Here is a 14,630-nt window from a genome sequence, read left to right as displayed (position 1 = left end):
GAGAAGACAGATTATATGTTGGCTGCAAATGGGGGACTGCCCCATTCACCACCTTCTTATACAGAAGATGAGGTCAGTTGATGCCGTATTTAATCAAGGTACAACAATGAGAGCTTCTTTCTTGACTTGCTGAATAGCACAGGAGAAAAGCGTGGTGACCCTTTCCTGTAGAAAGTAGGTGAGTGCACTTCGCTGCCCTTGAATGAGTGAGGGATAGGAAGCCAGATGCTCTGCAGATGTGAACCATAGGCTTCCTTCCATATTTTTTCCTCTGAAGCCTCCATTTGTAGGGAAATTTATATGCTGTCCTTTTCTAAGGTGTTCCTAATTCCTTTTGTTGGATCTTTGAATATGTGCCCACGGTGGTGTGCCTTCTGTGATGGGTGAGGGTGTCCACCAGTGGGGGCAGAGCTGTGGGGAACAGCCAGTCCAATGGAGACTTTTTTCCCTAAAATATAGAAACATGAGACCTGAGACAGAGGGAGGAGGGTTGATGGGCAGACTTGATAATGAAGTTAAAAGAGTCAATCTAATAAACACCAGAGAGACAGCTGCTAGAATTTCACCATGTTTTGGGATTACCGCATTCGTATTGTTTACCTAATGAATGTTTGATGCTTCCTTCATGTATAGAGTTGCTGTTACGTGATGGGGGTGACAGGAGGTGTTGTAGTCCTGTAGCTTCTCCATCTGATTACCCAGGGTCTGCTGAGCATAATGAGTGGGGGTCCAGTCCAGCTCAAATTAATCTGGTGTCTGTTGGCGAAGGAGAGCCATGAGGAGACCTTGGGCAGCTGTCTGCTTCACGGAACCTGGCAGGGAGTTCTCAAATAAAAAAGCTGTCGTTCCTTTCCTGGACTCGTACTCAGCATCTACTTGCCCAGTTCTAATTAACCTAATGGATAGTGTTAAAACTGAGCATCTGCAAGGGTTTGTAGACCAATAATCCAGGTGGTTTGGGGAATAGTTTCCTCATTGGATCAAGAGAGGAGGAGAAGGCAGATGATCATTCATTTTTGTTTCATTTTGCTTTCCTGTGCTGTCTGAAAAGAGCTAGTCTGAAGATGTTGAGTTAGGAGGTGGCAGCCCTCTATTTCTGCAATTTCCATGGGCAAAATGGGAATGGCCATTCCCCAAAATCATGCACACACCCAGCACTGTTGGTGGTAAAGCTGCAGTGAATTACACTTTTATCCAGGGGTTATTTGTTAAATTCTTTACTGGTGTGTTAACAGAAAGCACTGGACAGGAGCTGATTGCACTGTTTGCTCATGAATGTTTTCATGTTGGTAACGTTTTTATTTAAATTTTACCTTCCGGAGTCATGTTGCTGCTTGGGAATCTCAGCTTCCACACATTTTACACTTCAAAGGAAAAATCCAGCTGTGTGCCTTGGTCTCGAAGATTAAACTTGAAAACTTAAATTTAGAAATTAATGTTGACAAATGCAGACAGATGTCCAAATTGGTTTCCTTTAAAGTTGTATTAGATTTTAAATCTTTTTAGTGTGAGCTCCTTGATTCTTATAATTATTTTGCGTTGTCTTGCCACAAGCACAGAACTGGAGGGCTGCAGCAGGTACTAGCACTGAAGCAGGGGAGAGCAATCCCTGAGCCACAGTCCACTAGCAGAGGCAACTCTCCTAAATCTCTGCGCTCTTACAGCAGCTGAGGTGCTCGGAGGGGGCAGGGCCAGCGCTGCTCTGGTATGGCTCACATGACTGTAATATTCATCTTGTAATAAGAATCTCTCCTACACATAATTCTGGTGGGAATGAAAATTTCCCCAGTAAACCCCTTAGTAAGGTTGCTGAATTAAAAAGAGGAGATAGTTCTTAGGCGGTGAAGCCTGCCTGAATCACACAATCTCTGCAGGAGCTGCTCCTGCCTGCCCGCGCCCGGGCACATCCTAACGCTGCTTGTCAGCTGCTGGTGGGCCAGTGGCCCCATCTAAGAGCTCTGAGTCCCATGGGATTTGCCTTCACGCTCAGTATGAACACATCCAGCACGCTGCAGCTGTGGGTGAAGCCGGGGATGTGCTTTGTGTCCAAGCTGAGCAATCTCCTGCATGAAAGGGGAGCCCACTTGAGCAGCCCCATCCTCCTGGGCTGCACAGCTGTGCAAGGAGTGGACCTGGGAAAGAACGGTGCTTTTGTGCAGCACAGTTATGTGTTTAACATAATAAATGTTTATTGTCCTCTGGAGCAAAGGAGCAATAGGCTAAATTATAGCCCGGGGAGGGAAAGCTAGAATCATGAGGTATAGGCTGTTAATTATCTTTTTTTTTTAGCTGTCATAATGTACTGGCGTTTGCCTGCAGCTCCCCCCTTCCCACTGCTCCATTACTTCCAGCAGCACTATCTCTAAAATATCTGCTTCCCCTTCCACTGGGCCCTCCTCCTCTCTGGCCTCCTGCTCTTTCATTTGCAAGGCATCTCTGGCCTCCTGAGAGATTTGTGACTTCTCTCCCAGCAGCCGCTCACGGTGATAAAGGCCCTCAGACTGCCTCTCTCTGATTAATCAGCCCTCGTGCAGCCTCGATAGGGTGTTAATTTGTAAACTCAGTGGACAGGCAACTGTGATAAGCCTCTGCAGCTGCTGTGTGTCTGCCGGGGGGATGGGCAGATAAGGCTTCAGCCCTGGGATGCAGCCAAGAAATATTTTGGAGCAGTGATTTAGAAACAACAACAACAAAAGAGCCTTCTGCAGAGGCACTCCTTTGAGGTTGCTGTGGGTAAGACAGCAAGTTTCAATGGCAGCAGACAAGAGCTGCTTTCCTGATAAGCTCCCTGACCCCATAGGCCCAGGAAAGGGCCATGTCAGGATTGCATCCACAGTGGGAAATTGTGGGATGTCCGTGTGTCACAGAGGGATGTCCGTGTGTCACGTGCCATGGTCTGGGCTAGGAGCACAAAGCCATCTTCTCTGTGCCTCATGTACTCACTGCAGTTAACCTGATGCTGTTCAGAGAATTTGATGCTGGTTTGTCAGGACTGTCTGGCATGACATGTCACCTGCAAGAAAAGGATGGACGCTAAGGGTGTCCAGAACAGCATCAGTGTCAAATGATTTCTGAGCACCCTTCAATGTTTGCTCTGCGATATGGTTCACTTAAAATTCTATATGGAGTTCACTATGTATCCAGTGTATGGATTAAAAACAAGAATACAGCATTTTCCCTAGAGAGCAGACCATGCTGAGTGGTCTGAGACCACAGAGTAGTGCCCTGAGAAATAGCAAAGCTGTGGGTTAAGCTCTGGAATACCCAGGCAGATTGGAGAAGGCTGCAGTGATGACAGGCATGTATTGTGTTTGTCTGCTCAAGGAGGTTATGTTGAATGTTTCTGGTGTGCTCATGCAATTTTCCCTTTTTTATTGATTTGATTATGTTTTCTTCAAAAACTGAAAGGAGGAGATATTTCACTGAATTTTTATCAGTGCTTTGGTTCAGCTGAATCCTAATGATCCTGCCATTGTTGGCCTCCCTAATTGTTCTAATATTATCTGACAACATGCAACAGACGAGGGAAGCAGTTCCTTCCCTGTCTGCCAATGCAGGTTGTTATTCAGTTCATTTTTGAACTGCAGCAATCCTCAGACAGACAGTGACCTTTTTATGAAATCAAATGTCTTGCAAAACCCTCTTGGTCTCTGAACTGTGATTTATAGCCATTTGTGTTGGAGAAAGCTGCAGGTGGGATTTGGGTGACACATAATTGGTTAAAAGATAAAATAAAATGAAGGTTGCCCTGCTGGTACAGTGATGGCAGGAGCTACAGGAATGAATTGCTTGGCAGTGCAGAGCCTGGCCCTCCTCCTCCCGCCCTCCTCCGTCGCTTGCCAAGTCCTGTCTGGCAGGCCATTACAATGATAAATGCAGGTAGCTGGCAAAGACCACAGCTGAGAGTTTGTTCTAGCATGCCAAGCCCTGCTTGGCATTCCCAGTTGGTGCCAGCATTTGCACTCTTACTCAGTTTGACGGAAACCAGGACATGAGGTGTGAATTTATGTCCGCATCCTTCCAGGAGAGAGTTGGGATAATGAAATGCCAAGGCAGCCCTGGAAGCAGCAGAGTAATTTGGTAGGTACCAAACAACAGTCTGCCACCTGTCATTCGCAGCACAGTCCCTGCTCTCCCCCATCGCTCTTCCCACAGTGCAGCCTTTGAATTATAAGAAGTTTTAGATAGTTCTGCAAAGAGCACTCGCCGTTCCCTCTGATTTAGTGCAAATAAAAAGCCATATCCCCACCAAATAGATGGGCTGACTAGATAGGATCAAGCTGTAATGACAATAATACAAACTGCTGTAGCAGTGTGTTACACAGCGTTCCCAACCTTCCCCACCTGAAGGCAGGTTTTCCCTTACATTTGTAGCAGAAGATAAATCAAATCTCTGCTTGCCTAAGTGAGTGTCTGGGCAATGAAAAAATTTGAATGTGGAAGTGTAGGCTGAAGTCTGTTTTGGGAAGGGATCAGCTCTCTGAGAAGGGCATGAGGGCTCTGGTGTTTGGGATGTTTTAAAGCAGGCCACACACAGCCCTTTTCTCAGTGTGTCATGGAGAACTGAGTTTCCCTGGCTGTGGTGTGTATCAGTTGCCTTTAACACGGACACATCACTGCCTCCAGCTTACACTGAGAGCTGCAGCCTCACCCAGTGGCACATCCAGACTGTCCTCTGGATGCCATTCATAGAGCAGAACACCCAGGAGCATATGAACACGTGTTATGGGGAAATCAGTGCTGATTAAAGTGGAAAATACCAGGAGTGTAAAGTGAAGGTAGATTTGGTAGTGGTTGGGGGGCTGAGTTTTGCAGGAGGAAGATCCTGAGATAAGGACCAAGTGCACCCTAATTTAAATTAGGACACACAGGCACACTAACATTAAGCAAGTATTTTGGCTGGTTTTAATGAGGAACAGCTGGAAATTTTCTTTCCTTATTGGTGTCTCTGGAAACAACCAAGGAACCTTCTGCAGCTGTCTGACGAGGTGAGGTCCAGGAACTCCCCAGCTTCCTCCCTTCTCCTCCTTCACTAATTTTTTTTCAGTACATGTATCTATTTATTTATTTATTGGAGCTGAGCTGGGAAGGAGAGGGAGTTTGATCTTTTCCTTTGGGAGACAGCAACTGCTCAGAGGAAGATGAATCATAAAGCATCGCTAATGGAGGGGATGGGAAGGGGAGAACTCTGGGCTGCAGCCGTTCCCCAGGGGCTGGGGGGATGCTTTGAGGGGAGAGGGAAGAGGAGTTAGCAGGCTGTGCCCCGGATTCAGTCACTCTTTGTCAGGGAAGAGGCACATCTGTGCAATAACACACCACGGCAGCCTGTGTTTAAGAATTACTGCTGCTGATGCTCGGTTGAAACTGGTTTGTTCAGTCCCACGATGGTTGTAAAATGATGAGGAACATGCTCAGGGTTCAAAACATTGTCAGTTTAAGCTTACCACTGTCTTGCCAAAAGAGGACCAAAACAAGGTGTCGAACTTGTGGAGGAGCAATGAGCTTGGTTCCTCACTGCCCTGCACAGCATTTCCTTCGGTGCCTTCCAGTCCTCATCCACTGTGCCTCCCATTCCACTTGCCATTGTGTAAAGTCGGTGTAATTCAGTGGTGAATTAGGACCAGTGATCTCTGCTTCTAGGCTCTCTATGGCCTAATTTAATCTGTGTTCCCAGACTCGGGCTGGCTTCTCAAAGGGGCTGTTGCAAAAAACAGTCATGGTTATATAAACTGCTGAGAGAAATGAGCATTTTGGGAGAAAAAGTGACAAAGAGGCGAGTGCATGGTGACAGTCCCTTCCAGGAGCAGAGTAGTACTGAATATGTGTGTGCTAAATGGATGTAGGTGGGAACCTAAACAAGTGTGTTGCTGCATGGAAGTAGAGTCCAAGAAACATTTTGTTTCTGGTGAGCATTCTATAGAGTAAATTCATGAAAGATAGAGAAGACCCATCACTACCTCTCAGAGATGGCCTTGAATCATAATTGAACTGGAAGTATCTGTGGCATTTAAGGCATTGCCCAATCAATAAGTAGTTGCTGGTTTGGGCTGTTTGTGCTGCATGTTTCACTGTGAAGTGTTATGGTGTAACTGAAGGTACAAGTGTGTCTTTAGGATTGCTGGAAAGGTGGAGACTCTTCCTTTGGGAATATTATTTATTATTAGTCCTTATTTGCACTGGAGGTCAACAGACAGAATTTCATAAATGATCCTGACTAAAAAAAAATCAGCTGTAACCAGATTTTTCAGAACAACCTAGTCACCATTCAGGTTTCTAAATGGATTTTTGGAACTGCTCTATACCCAGTAGCTCCAGTCAGGCTGATGCCCCAAAGGCAGCTGCTGAGTGCTGAGCCCTCTTGAAAGCGCAGCCTATAAATTCTGTGGGAAGATAATCACAGTGTGGATTTGTAGAAGTCCTGTTCCCTCTTGTGTAATCCCTCACACAGCTGGGCTGTGCTGTGTCCCAGCCAGCTGTGTACCACAAAGCTGGATATTCCTAGTAGGGTAACAAAAATTATGGAGTTGCAGGTCTGACTTTTCTTTTGTCTTCCTAACTGGGCTGAGGTTTCTCTCCAAAACTAATGCATGTTTTGGAAAGACTGTAGGCTACCTTGAAACATCCCCTCACAATGCAGGCAGTGTTACCCATGGGCTGCTTCTATATCCTGAAATGTGTAGAGTACTCTGTTGGTCTTAAGGGGGATTTTTACATTGGGTTTTTGTGTGCATGTGCGCTATTTCTGGGCTACTCTTGCACCTTTCCATATGTATCAATTTCCATTTCCTACAGGAGAATCACAACCCAAACAATACCTTCCTGTTTTAGTTATTGTTCTCATATTACTGCATGAGGGCTCTGGGATGAATGACTTGCAGAGTGAACTGCAGAGTAGTGAAGCAGTTCTGACGTGCTGAAATTCTCTGCTGGACAAGCGATCAAGTGCCATTGGAGTGGTTGGTAAAAGCAAGGGATACAGATCAAAGGAAAGAATGAAAATCGATCCAAAATTTTCAGGTATTGTCTGTGCTTTGTGCTAAAACTTTCTTGAAGCCTATCCAGCACTTCTAGTTTGGAAATCTCCCAGAGAGGGGTTTTCTTGTGAGCTTTTTAGTGCTTGCTAAGTTCAGTAATTGTGCAAACAGGCTCTCTTGAGACTGGCTCTTGGCTGTCTAGTAGATAGGCAGCCATCCAGATCTAAAATCTAAACTGTATTTTACTGTCTCCTTCTTCTGCCTACTGCACTGGACTCACTTGGAGGGAATGCTTGGCTTTTGCCCTGTACATGACATACGTACCAGGTCCCTAACACCACTTTGCTTGTTCCTTGTCAACCAGAACTGCAGCCTTATTAGCAGTTTGCCAATGTCTTGCTATCAGGCTCCTGGAGTTTCAGGCTTGGATCTGGCATTTGGTGCTCCTGGAGAAGCCATGAAGGTCCACAGAGCCTCTGCCGTTGGTGATAAGGAGCAGTTCTATTCCCTGTTAGCCATTTATAGGCTATGAATAAAGGGGACAAAAAGAAGTAATTGCTGTGAGGCCTGACATAATTTATAGTGCTGCCTTGGTCAGATGATGTTGTTCTGTTATATATAACCATTAAATTATTAATCTGCGAGAGCTCTTGCACCTTTCAGCAGCCTTGGGTTGGTGGGAACCAGGGTGGATGAGGCATGGACTTCATTGTGGCTCACTGCTCACCTTCACTGGAGAGGGTGTGCTACATCCTTTGTGGTTACCACCTCACATTTGAGGAAAAAGCTGCCTTTGCTGAGCTTTTAGTGCTGAAAATTGAATCAGTGTTTATATGTGCTGGGTTCAAGGGGAGGAAGGGGGAGGGACTGCAGCACCACTCCTCTGCTTGCTCTCCACAAAGCAGAAAAGGGCAGAAATGTTATTTTCCTCTGCAGTGCATTCAGCCTGGTTTCAAGCTGTCACAGGTCTGGGTGGAGGCGTTTTCCCCTTTAGGTCTAGAGTAGAAAAGAAAGAAAATCAAAAAGTGACAAAGGATCGGTAACTTCATTGAATAAGCCACAAAGGGGACTTGGAAGGCTCGGTGTCATGGAAAGGGTGCTGGGCTTAGGGATTTCAGCAACATGAGGTTACCTCAGGAACTGCTGCTCTGGGGACAGATGTCAGGTATGCTTCAAGTGCCACAGTTGTTCCTGGGGACAGCGTGGGACTGTGCAAGCAGCATTTTTATGAGCACACGGCTGTGGTGGGTTCTGTGGCTGTGGGCTGTGCTCCAGGCAAGGGAGATGAGCAGCCAGTGAGCAAGGAAGGGTGGAGGTGTCTTCTGTCTGTGAGCTTCAGGCTGGGCAGGTCTCGCTGCCTTGTGCAGCAACAAAAAGGAACTCGAGGGGTTTGTGAAATGGTCCTTCAGATGGAGACAGGCAGGAGGCAACAAGAGGGGGAAAAAAGGAAATCTTTAGTTTCATTTTGCAATCAAAGAACATGTGATTTCCTGCGATGGCTTGAACTCTGCATAAAAGACTCCAAAATGCCTGGTTTTGTTCACAAGGGAAGAATTCCACTTTATTAATATTATTTTTAAAACCCTTCTTAAACATATGCAAATGATTTGCTTGGAACGGCAGTATTTGGGAGGGGACTTGTTTTAGCAGATGTGTTGGTTTGCTGGATTTTTTCCCTCATTAGTGGGCTCCCTCAGACACATAGGTTTTATTGTACGCTTTCTTTAAAGGGTGACTGATAGGGCTGAATGGTGTATTCAGGCTCTTCCTCCCCCAGCTTCCCTCCTGCCTTTACAGCAGCTCGCAGAATATCCTATAGCACAGGCGTTCACTGTTTCAGAATGGTGCTCGTGCCAAAAACTGCTCAGATCTGGAGCTAGGAATCACCAGAAGTGAGAGCAAAAGTTACTGTAAACTCTAGGTGTGAAGGTTTGTGTCTGTGAACTGAAGCTGCGATGTTGAAAACGCTGCTCTGTAAATGTTGACTCTGATTGTGGAAGGCGGTGGCACATGCTGATAGCAGAAGACTGAGCAATAATCCGGCTGTTTTACTTGGTCTTTAAAGTGAATTTTCTGGCTTGACTTCCTTAAACATTGTTTTTATACAGTCTGGACCTGTAGCACTGAGATCTTTGGCTCCCGGCTGAGCGCTGAGCCCGCGGTACCGAGGTGCACGGAGGGCACTGAGCTGGTGGCTGACTCAAAGTTGGGGCTCTGAGCCCAGACTGTCCAGACCAGGGGAAGCACAAAGCTTCTCCCACCTGGGGTGGCTGCCTCCAGCCATGGCTGGCTCCCCAGGAAGGGCTCTCCCAAGCAGGCTCCTCTGGAGAGCTGCACACCCCAGCGTCTGGACCCGGCACTTAGGATTTGTGGCTCAGTGGCCAATTTACTGCTGGGGCTTTAGTGCAAGCCACCCCGAAGTTTCATTGCCTGTAAAACGGGGGAATCTTATTTATTCACCTGCCACGTGTCCCAGTGCTTGTGGAGTGCTTTGAGAGTAGCCCTGGCTTTGTGTGAGCTGTTAGCATGGGTGAGTTCCCAGAGCCTGCAGATGTGTTCTGCGTCCGTGGTGACTTGGTGTTGATTATAAGTGAAAAATCTCCTAACAATGGGTTGTAAATTCAGAGTTGGCTGTCAAACGTTTTATGCACCACTGTTGTTGCTGCTGTGTGACTCTGTTACACTTTCTTTGCAAACCAGCCTAGGCAAAACGTTGTTTAATCCTGGTTCTTCCTCTTTTTAATCCATGCAGTGAAGGGATCGTGCAGGTAACTGATTTTCCCTAAGATTTTAGGATCTTTTTGCTGAGCTGTGTAATGATCATACATGCCACAGCTACACGTGCAGCTTTGTCGTGGACATAATTCAGAATTTTTTTCTTATGTGTCTCAGCCTCAACCTATTTTTCATGTTGTTTTCCCTCTCTTTTTTATACATTTGCATTAAGTAAGACATTCAGTGCTTGCAGTGCCACTTTTCTTAGAAGTAACATTAATGGATCACTCTTGCTTCTTACTATATCTCATGCAGAACTTCTTGCATTTTACTATTTGTTTTTTTCCTTCTGAGTCGTCATTTAAAATATATAGCAATGTAATACAATTTGTAGTGCTCTTTATCATGCAAATCTCCCAAGGCACCTTAGAATAAAATCAATAAAATCAAAAATAAAATCAACTTAGTTCAGCCATGTGTTGAATTAATTAATTGTTTTTAAAGCAGAGCCAGGGGAAAAAGGCTTTTTTCACTTTCAGTATCTTTTGCTCGTCAGCTTTGTACTTCACCCATTTTATTCATGCAGCAGTCAGTGCCAACACATTGATGATACTTTCTTGTAGATGGTAGTAATGTTGATCGTGCTCCTGCTCCCAGACCAGCTTTGATTCTGGAGAGGCTGCTTGCTATTTTATCAGATAGCGAGGAGGAAAAGCTTATGCTGAAATCGGTTGACTGCTTGATATCAGTGGGGGGAGGAAAGGAAACCATCAAATTAACTCATAAAAGCTTTAGTTACAATGAATGGACTTTTTTTTTCCCTGTCTGTCGTTATCATCTTGTCTGTAACCCAGTGACCCTGATTATCATGAAGCTGTTTACAAGGTTTAGGTTAATTGGATTTCTTTAACTGTTTCCCAGAGCTGTGAGGAGCACAAATACACTGCTGTGAAGTTCAGACAGCATAGTGCAACCCAGTCTGCAAGGATACGGGCTTCTTCCAAGAGGAAGTCGTTTTATTTCATACTCAACTAAGTGCATAGCAGCATGTACCTATCATTTGGCATAATATTGAACAACACCCTCCTTCATACAGATGTGTTCAGTTGCAACTTGTGTTTCCAATACACAAATTACATTTTGCATGTTCAGCAAGAATTGAGCTTATTTTCAGTGAGAGAGCCTTTGAAATGTGTTTTGGTTTCTTTTTTCTTTTTTTCTTCAGCTTGATAGCAATTTCACTGGTTTTGTTTTTATACGAGGAATCATGGATAAAATAGCTGTGCATTGCATGGCTGCCTTAAACAAACGAGACAGGAGGATGTAGTTGGGTGAGATCAGGACAGTCCTCTTGCTTGGCTTTCATCTCCTCAGGATGCATGCTCGTTCTTTAATGGCACAACATTGCACCCTCCAGGTGCAATGCGCAACTGCAGGTCTCCAGATAACCCACTTGTTTTATGAGCTGTGTTTTTGTGAGCAAGCCTTCCCAATTTCTCCTTCACGATTATTCACCCTCTCTTTCTCTTCCTTTTTCAGGCTTCTGTAGGCTCTGAGAAGCTGTTCTCCCCTGCAGCAAATAAAGGTAAGTGGTGTGGAGAAATGCTTTCCTTATCTCACAGTGAGAGATTTGGGTTGTGAATCCGTGTCGTGCGAATAGCAGGACGTCAGTTTTGCCAGAGCCTGTAGCTTGGCCACACACATTGTCATAAAGATCAGCTTTACAGGCTTGGGATGATTTAAGTTAAAATTTAGAGCTGCATTGTCTCAGTGTGGGGTGGGACTCCTTCCCTTCCAGTCAGATTTGTATTAAGTGTCTTGGAGAGAGGGATTACTGACAAAGGAGTCCTTACTGTAGGGGATGTGCTTCTCCCTCTAATACAATCAAATCCTCATTTCTTTTAAACAAATCAGTATTTCAGTGCTGTCTGTGTCATCCTGACAAGGGCTTGCACATCCCTCCCCTGGCAGTGCCCATGGGGTATTTGTGCCTGCACATCTCAGCTCTCCAGGACACGGTGGAGGGTGCTCAGCACAGCTCAGCTCTGCTCCTGCTGTTAATGACAGTCACCTGTGAGAGGCACTGGGTGTTGCTAAGAGACTGCCTCGTTCCACAGCCCCTTGGGGGGCGCAGCCACAGATCTCTAAATATGCCCAGCCCTCCTCTAAGGGCTCAGCACAGCCATAAAACCAGACTGCTCTGCTCTGTGTGTTCCCAGGGATAATCTCACTGAGATGGATACCAGGCAGAAATGCCAAAGAAACAGCCTTGGAGAAGGCAAACTGTGGTACACAGTGGAAAATGTTGTGCTGAGAATGGTTCCACTTTGCCATTCTAGGAGGTTTGTGTGGCTCCAAATTAATTGCCAGGGCTTGTGGCTGTCTGCAGCATCCTCTGCATTGAGCTGCAAAATCAAATCAGTTCACAGCAGTAGTGGATGTTAGGGGCATGCAAATACCCCAAAGAGGGGAGATGAGGCCCATCAACAAGAAGTGATGAAATAAACTTCTTACATTATTTCAGTGGGGCCAAGAAAGGAACAATTTGCAGTTGTGTAGGAGTAGGTGCTGGACCTGGAAAGGCATTTTGGTGGTTGTGTGCTCCATCACCTGGATCCAGGCCCAGTTTTTAGCTGGGCTCTTCAGCAGCAGTAACTATTAGAAATTCTCTTTCTTTCCAAGCTTTGCAGATTTTCAATGCCAAATGTGGAAACCGATGACAAGCCCATTATGTTATTACATTTGTAGATATTTTTACAAAAGTATGCAGCTTTATCTGGGGGAAAGAGGGAAATTTAAACAAATGGTGGGGAAGAACATTTCTCTTCTCTCACTTGGCTTGCTGATAAGGCAAACCAGATTGCCCATATGGCACTGCCTCGGCAAAACAAAAATCTTGCCATCCTGCATAATGCCTGGCACAGAGATCTGCTGGAGAGGCTTATGTTGAAGCGTTAGCAGCTTTGTTGGCTCCTCCTTGTGCTGAAGCCCAAGATCCCCCACCCCTTCATATCATGGAGCAGCTCAGCAACATGAGTTTTCAAAATACCTCCCTATCAGGAAGTTAAATGTGCGAATGCCTGTGAATTTGCTGTCTTGAAGTTTGTGTTCAGTGCTGTTTATATCCCTATAATTTCAGCCTGTTCCTGTTTGCTTTAATGTGGGTGTAGACATTGCCAGCTTTGGGTTCAGATCATGGGTTTTATCTCAGTTTTCTCTTTTACCCTGGCCCTGTACCTTGCTTATGGCATGGCCTGCCATCGTGGGCAGGCTCTCCTGGGGCTACCTCAGCATTTGGCACTTGGCTTGACAGGTGAGAGAAATTCGCCTCAGCAAAGATTTTGTGCAGAAACCCAAACAGTGCTAAATTTTACCCCTCGCCCTGTTATCACTCCCGCAATGCAAGAGCCAGATTTGTCTCTTGCACATGCAAATGAACGCCGCTCCTACACGACCAGGCTCGGGGATGCCATATGGCCGGGAGAAAGTGACTTTCAAAGCATTGCACTTAAATTCCTTTTGTGAGATAAGAGCGTTGATTTAAGGCCATGTTCTCCGGGGCTGGAGCCCTGGTGGCTCTGTGGGGAGGGGATTAGCTCAGCACAGTTTCCTGATGGGCACACGCATGGTGCGGCACGCGCTCGTCCTCTCCCGTGGGCGTTTGCACTGCGCCCTTCTTTTGTAAACACTGGCGCCCTTTCTGGAGAGATATTAGCTAGCAAACGTGCAGCATCCATGCTGCAGCTTTTATTGAGGGTAACCAGGCTTCTGAAACACATAAAGTGGATTCATTGTGTGGTGCAACTCCCCGTGTTCCCAGCCCATTGTTTGGCGCAAGTCCCTCTGTTCCCACAAACTTTCCCTGGGGATGTGTTTGGCCCTGTGTGTTTGTTTTATACCGTCCTAGTTTATCAGCAGCTTAGCGATGCAATTAAGTATTAAGATAGGCGGGTTACGCTTATTTGAGGCTGGAACAGCTGTAAAATGTAACCTTTGACCGCATTTGAGAGCTCCACAAAGGGCCGGAGGAGCAACGTCCTTTGTCTGGGGCTCTCTGGGTAACGTTTGCCTTTGCCCCCTCCCCGGTGGGGCCGCGGTGGTGGCCGTGCTCCTCCTGCTGACACCAGTTCATCTGCAGCAGCAGATGCACGGCGTGCATGTCCACTTTGGGGAGCAGGCACTATTATGCTGCAGAGAGAGGTGTCCTGACCCAGGGTGACCTCAGTAGTCACAGCTGTGAAATAGGCTGAATGGGGTACTTTGAGCTTCCAGCAGAAGAGGAGATTAAATCCTCTGTGTGAGGAAATAATAATTAAAAGTAAGAGCAGAGGAGCCCTGATCTGCTCTGCTGACAGTCTTTGTTTTCTGAGGCAGAAAAGTGTTTGTTTGGCTGACTTGTCGCTGCAGTACAGAGTTACAAGGGCATTTGCTGCCAAGGGCCGGGTGCTACATCCTCCTGGAGAATAAATCAATAAACAAATAATAAAGGTCTGTTTGCTCTCTCATGCAGCTCCTTTCTCACAGGAATCTGCCAGCCAGCCCTTCCTTTTTCTGAAGGGCAAGTACCAGGAAAGGCAAGGGAAGCATAGGCAAAAGCCAAATCTGTCCCTCTGTCTCCAGGTAGGAGCATGAGGCAGAGGGGTGATGGTCAGATGAGTTGTGGGGCTGGGGAGGTGAGAGGGACAGTCACCCCAAGTCTCTGCAAGGACCTCCTCCTGCCTGCTGTGGTCATATTTTGAAGTGTGTGGGGTAGGATAGTTGGTATTTGCTGGACTTAAGCATTGGGTCCTCACTGCTGCCTCCCTCCAGCTGTGGGCTTCCCTCGTGGGTCTGGCTGGAGGCAGCTGAGTTTCCTTGCAGCAGTCCTTGCTCCAGAGCTGCTGTATGCCACGGAAAGCAGGAGAGGTTTGTACCACAGTAGCCTTGCAGCTGCAGCCCAGG

General features: G+C 46.4%; 1 protein-coding gene across 14 annotated transcripts in view; it reads left to right on the top strand.

The window, feature by feature from the left end:
- The window catches only part of FBRSL1 (fibrosin like 1), a 502,181-nt gene that overhangs the window by 435,548 nt on the left and 52,003 nt on the right, over positions 1–14,630 (top strand). For all 14 annotated transcript variants that reach the window (XM_030959009.1, XM_030958999.1, XM_030959008.1 and 11 more), the window contains one exon: positions 11,229–11,274. In XM_030959009.1, the coding sequence (XP_030814869.1) occupies positions 11,229–11,274 (46 nt within the window). The remainder of the gene's footprint in view (positions 1–11,228; positions 11,275–14,630) is intronic.

Source organism: Camarhynchus parvulus, chromosome 15 (genome assembly GCF_901933205.1).
Source record: "Camarhynchus parvulus chromosome 15, STF_HiC, whole genome shotgun sequence".
Classification (NCBI taxonomy): domain Eukaryota; kingdom Metazoa; phylum Chordata; class Aves; order Passeriformes; family Thraupidae; genus Camarhynchus; species Camarhynchus parvulus.
This window is presented reverse-complemented; position numbering and strand designations above follow the sequence as displayed.